This window comes from Pygoscelis adeliae, unplaced genomic scaffold, assembly GCF_000699105.1.
Source record: "Pygoscelis adeliae isolate BGI_AS28 unplaced genomic scaffold, ASM69910v1 Scaffold786, whole genome shotgun sequence".
Taxonomy (NCBI): Eukaryota; Metazoa; Chordata; class Aves; order Sphenisciformes; family Spheniscidae; genus Pygoscelis; species Pygoscelis adeliae.
This window is the reverse complement of record NW_008824912.1, coordinates 78,895-84,879: the sequence shown is the minus strand read 5'-3', so window position 1 is coordinate 84,879 and position 5,985 is coordinate 78,895. Positions and strand designations below refer to the sequence as shown.

Here is a 5,985-nt window from a genome sequence, read left to right as displayed (position 1 = left end):
CAAGAAAACGTCTCTCTTTGGAAACTTATTTCCCCCCCCCCAGAATAAAAGCTTTAAATGAAAAAAAAAAAAGAAAAAAAAGAAGAAGAAGAAAGACAGAAAGAAAGAGAGAGAGAAAGGGGTGACCATCTCTCAGGAGGGCTTCAGGGAACATCCTCAGCTCTTTGTCGAGCATGCTATCAAGCAGGAAGCAGACAAGAGACATCCAGCTACAAAGGAGCTAATGCAGTCAAGGCATTTCAAACACGTACAGCGGCTGGCTTTCACGGCTGACATTTCAAACAAGGGCTATTAAACTGCGCCACGGGTTGATATTTAAAGACACAATTGGCAAAGGGCATGCCAAGCTGATCGAGACCTTGGGGGTGGGGAATATTGATTGGCGAGGGGAATTCAGCTGAAAAGAGCACTGGCTCCGAGAGCTGGGCTGGTTGCTGAAATAGACGGGACAGAAAACGGGCTCGGCTGAGAGCACTGTGCCTCGGCAAGCATGGGCTCGCCGTCCGGCTCCTGCTGCTGGGCTCGAGGAGGAATACTCACCCGGGAGTGCCTGTACGTACTTACACCTCCAGCACATGCACGGTTAAACACGTGGGAAGCTGGACAAGAAACATCCCAACTGCAAGGATGCTAAGGTCTGACCTGCGCTCTGAGGGAACATAGAGGAAGGCAACGATGCTCCTCAGCAGCCCGCAGTTACAGAAGGAAAAAAAGGCTTGCAGGTCCAGGGAATGGCACCACTTTCTTTAAACTCTTCAGAACTCACCCATTTGATCAGCTGAGAGTCGGGGAGAGGCACTCCCTGCCCGGCCCAGCCACCCGCTGGGTCAGGAGAGGCAGTCCAGGGCCAGCCTGGAGCACAAGGACCAGAGAAGTACCTCGCACTGGGGCCAGATCTAAGCACCCAGGTTTTATTCTACCAGCGACAAAGACCTCGCTGCGTCCCCGCGGCCACCAAAAGGCGGTGACATCAGAACAACAACTGTGACATTTAGATGAAGCCATTCAAGACAAGAGGATGGGGAATTGTTTAAGATGAAAAGCCCCGTTTGCCGAGCACATCTCACTCGACACGTCCCTCCACCCGCCTCACTCCTCTTGCGAGCGCAGAGCCACGGAGGAGCTGATGGGAAACCGCAGCAGCAAGAAAAGCACTGGGACTCCAGGAGTGTAAAGAGATTTTTTGCCGGAATTTTTTCCCAGACTTTCTGGCAAAGGCATAAATAGAAACCACGCGCCTTAAACAGAACATAAACGTGTCTGTGGCCGTGGTTATCATGGAGTTATTTTTGGAGGTCAAAGTTACCTTTCCAAACCTACTATCATTATACTTTCTTGACATATTATTAAATACTTGATTTTTAAGGTGCACAAAAAGATCACCCGTACTGAGCGCCACTTTGATTAAAGAGGAGAATCCCTGGAGAGAAAGGAAATTTTACATGTGTATATATACACACATACCTATGGGCATATATACACACACACACACACACACACCCACCCCCCCGGTCTACTCGCTCATGTTATTCCTGCAATTTTTTAAAGCAACAGACTTCTCTCCACGCTAAAGAGCACCTTCCCACCTGGCCCTCCAGAGGCACAGGGGAGCTTACGCTGCCTGTATGGAAATGTCAGGCCCCATGGTGTTAAACAAGCAAACAGAAATAAAATAAAACATCCAGTTGCCTAGTCTAGGAAATGAATGGCTTAGCAGAAATGAGCAAAGCAGAGTCTTCTCCTGTTCATCTTAAGTACTTTGAGAGCTTTTTGTATGCTAAATGTAAATTTTAGGGTTACTTGAGTTAAGTGTCTCCATACGATGATGGAGATCTAAATGGAAACCCATCTGCAGTAATGCATCCCCACTGCTTCCTACAAAAATACCCGGGAACTTTGCTGGCTGCTTAATGGAAGCAAGAGAGCTAAAGTCCCACCTGGATCCACAGGCTGAAGAGGTTAAGTAAATCAATGTACACTTTATAGCATCCCCCTGCCGATACTGAGAAATTAGAAATCCTGCTGGGTTAGGGCATAAGTATTTCCTTAATCCCCAGGGAGCTGCTGTGTCGTCTTTAGATACTGCAGGACAGCGGGTACCTCTTGCCACGCCGAAGCTGCTACGCTCCTCCCGGGTGTCCTCAGGCTTGCAGCTGAGAGCCTCTGTGATGGCGAGGGATCCAGGGCTCCCACCACCCCTAGGCCGCTTTGTTTAATTTAATAATTGATGTTTAATGATTAATCATCAGGGATGGAGAGTGGCTCTGAACAACCGTTCGTCTTAGAGGATGAAGGGAAATAAAAGAGAATCCCAGGACGCAGATCTCGCAGAGATGGGGGGGTCCCCAGCTAACAAACCTGGCCCTGCCCCAGCTTCAGGGGTCTGCGCTCAAGCTGGTGGTACCCTCGCAGGACGAGCACATCCCTGGGGAACAGCCCTGCCCCTGCTTGTCCCAAAGCCAAGGACAGGGAGGCCTTTCGTCAGCTTCGAGCGTGACGAGGCCAGGCGTTATGCGAGCTGTCGGTCTCGACTGCAGGTCGGGGTTAGGCCAAGCAGTGCCTGGCATTGGAAATGCCTCGGGCTGCACAGACAGGACAGAGTTAGGGGCTCTTACCTGACACTGAGTTCACGCTGCGGCAGCAACACAAAGACACAATGCAACCGGTATTAAGCATTGTCAACACCAGGGTCGTTTCAAGATAAAAGAAAAGGAAAAATAGGAATATTTTCCTGCATTCACATGTAGCCTTTTCCCCTTCTTCCCCTCCCCAGGTAAATGAAAGCCCCCCCAAGCCAACCCCTCGCCTGGCTCGCAGCGGCGCTCTGGGGAAGAGCTGCCGTGTTTGCTCCCTGCAGCGTCCAGCCGCGAGCTTTCCTGGCCAGATCCCAGGGGCTGGGAGAAACGGCCATTTCCCCCCTCCTGGCCTGCGCCCCGCGGCTGCGTGCCCTCCTCAGCCTGCTGCTAGCAACAGTGCCAGGGCTCCGATCCTTGCTCCTGTGACCTGGGGTTCAGAAACCAACTTCCCGACCTGCCAGAGCTTAGTGCTGTAAATCCGGGCAGTCGGAAAGCCCCGACTGCCGCCTGCAGCCCTGCGGAGAGCGGGGTGCTCCGGGAGGGGGAACTTTCCATCACGCCTTTGCATCAGAGCGGTCCGTCCTGAGCGGGCACGGGAGGCACGATGCTGTCGCGTGCCAGCTCACATCCAGGGGCCGAGCGGCTCCGGCCGTCTGGGAGCTCAGAAAGGCCTGCAGGAATCGAGCCCTTTACTTTCAAGTGCATCCATCTCCCGGTCACGCTCCTTCCACCTCCCAGGACATCGCTCTGAGCGTCTCCACAACTTAAACATCAAAGCTACAAACGTGGGGCGGGAGAAGGCTGCGCTGCCGAGGGAAGGGCAACACACAGCAGCGTCGTTTGATCGAAGGGTCCCAGGCTCAAACCCCTCATCAGGACTGGCTCAGGGGACACAGAAGAAGACTTGTTAAAGCCAGTGATGGGGAAGTGATGGAGCATGTGCCTGGATCGGGGCTCAGGCTGGGCGTAAAACATGACAAGACTTTGGGTTTTGAAACCCATGGGCTGCACCCAACACAGAAGTGGAGAAGTGGGCTCTTGACTGGAAAGACTGTGCAGCAGTGTCTGCAAGGGGGTGAAGCGGAGGCGCGAGAGCTGAAGTATTGCAGGGTTTGGGGCGATGCTGGCCCCGGGAGGGCTGCAGGCAGTGAGGGCATGTCACTCAGATCACGGGAGGATGGTTGGCTTGTCCCCAGATGACTTGCTCTCCCAGGGAGGGAAGGAAGCTGCTGCTGGACCGCAGCTTGCAGGGGAGCCTTGCGCTAACCAGAGCACAGGGACGAGGCAGTCTCCTTCGCTGAAACGGAGGGAGCAGGGCTGGGAGGAGATCATGGGGACAGCCCCGCGGCTCACACGCCTGGAGCACGGAGGGAAGCCAGGCCATTCCCACCTTGGCACCCAGAGCACTGCTTCCTGCAACGCCACCGCTGCACAGGCAAGGTCAACCCCACCGTTAACACCCGCGGGACCAGGCAGCTCTTACCTCTTCCAGCTGGCTGTGGACGTGCTGAACGATCAGGTCGATAGCCACTGCGTTCCCGCTCCCTGGAGCGAACCGAAATCGAGAGACAGCCCGGTCAGGACCACAGGGCTAGCAGTGCCTGAAACACGTTTCTTCCTCGAGCTCCCCACTGTGTTAAAAAAATACACCGTACCCCAAACATCCCTTCCCTAGCATCATCCAGCAGGAGATTTTATTAAATCCTTATTTTTTAATCTATTATTGAATATCTAGAAGTCACCTTTTAAATCACTAAGCTGCAGGAGCTGGTAGGGCAGGAGACTGTTTGAGGGAAAAGTGCAGACCTTCCCCTAGGAATCTGCTTTCGGCCAGTGTTTGGAGACACTCAACTGGAGGGACCTTTGCTTTGGCATGGGACAGCCACTCTTCCGTCCTCGCCAGCCGGAGGGCGGTGGGACTGGCCAGCAGAGCTGAGGGACGGGGGTCTCTCAGGTCCCGCTCGGGACTGAGCCACGCGGCAGCTCGGGGCAGCCCTGGGCAGGTACCTCGGGGGACGACGATGTCGGCCAGCCGCATGGTGGGCTGGATGTACTGGTCGAAGGCGGGCTTGACAAACTTGTTGTACTGCTTGATGACGCCCTCGATGTCACGGCCACGCTCGCTGATGTCCCTGCGCAGGCGACGCACCAAGCGGATGTCCGAGTCCGTGTCCACAAATATCTTCAGATCAAGGAGCTGAAACGAGAGGGGAGGGAAGGAACGACCCCCACCAGGTTCGGTGTGTAACTTGAACCGACCTTGTCCGCCAGCCACAACCAGAAGGCTGAGCCCTGTGCACAGCACAACACTCGGCTCAGCTCTGCTCTGGCCTGGAGGGAGCTTTGCCTCTGCAACCCCTGAACTTGAACCTGGCTACCAGGCTGGCAGTGCAGATCATAGAATCGTAGAACAGTTTGGGTTGGAAGGGACCTCTAAAGGCCATCTAGTCCAACCCCCCCCTGCCGTGGGCAGGGACATCTTCAACTAGAGCAGGTTGCTCAGAGCCCCGTCCAACCTGACCTGGAATGTTCCCAGGGATGGGGCATCCACCACCTCTCTGGGCAACCTGGGCCAGTGTTTCGCCACCCTCAGCGTAAAACATTTCTTCCTTAGATCTAGTCTAAACCTGTCCCCCTTTAGTTTAAAGCTGCAGTGAGTCCCTTCCTGCCACCTGCCTTTCCACCACCAGGTCTCTCGTGCCCCTGAGACCTGTCCTGCTCCAAACCCTGTCTCCGCTTCTAAGCAGCCCCAACGCTTTGGCTGGATGTTACTTAAGAGTGAGGAGGAGACAAGAGAAGTTAATGCCCACGACACAGACCAACAGGCTTAACCCAGGAGCGCTGGCCCGTTAGTGCTGGAGGGGAGCCAAGCACAGCAGGGCAGCTCATGACACTGCCCTTAATTGCAAGAGACAAGAGCAGGGATGCTCAGAGGAAACTCCTGGGGGATTTACCCGGCTGTCCACTGGAGGTCATCGTTGCTCCAGGAAAGTGCAACCCAGCTCACTTGGCAGGGAAGGAAACTTTCTAGACTGAGCCTGGCTAAGTTTGCGCATGGCTCACTCCCTCCTATAGCATTTCTCATGTATCCAAACAATTCCCAAGGAAGCCTGAAGTGCTGGATGAGTCCACGCTAGGCTTTGCGCTGTAGAAGTACAGCAGACTTTGCTGCTGGCTGCGCAAGCTGAGGCATGCAGCACGAAGGTGGGCTATTTCTAGTCCTATTTATGCACCACCACTGCCAGGGACCAAGTCACCGCTCAGCTCCCGGTTCCTGGGAACGAATGGATGAGATCAAGGTCTCTGCTTGACCTCTGCCGGGGGCTCTTCCCCTGCCGCTGCAAGAGTCGAGGCCTATTTCTCCTGCACAGTAAAGTGCCACAGCAGCCGGTGTAACCTGGAAGAGAAG

General features: G+C 54.5%; 1 protein-coding gene across 1 annotated transcript in view; it reads right to left on the bottom strand.

Moving 5' to 3' along the window:
* The window catches only part of UCKL1 (uridine-cytidine kinase 1-like 1), a 29,463-nt gene that overhangs the window by 6,893 nt on the left and 16,585 nt on the right, over nt 1–5,985 (bottom strand). The window contains exons 6-7 of the mRNA XM_009324965.1: nt 4,584–4,773; nt 4,060–4,121 (exon numbers count right to left, since the gene is read on the bottom strand). Of these exons, the coding sequence (XP_009323240.1) occupies nt 4,060–4,121; nt 4,584–4,773 (252 nt within the window). The remainder of the gene's footprint in view (nt 1–4,059; nt 4,122–4,583; nt 4,774–5,985) is intronic.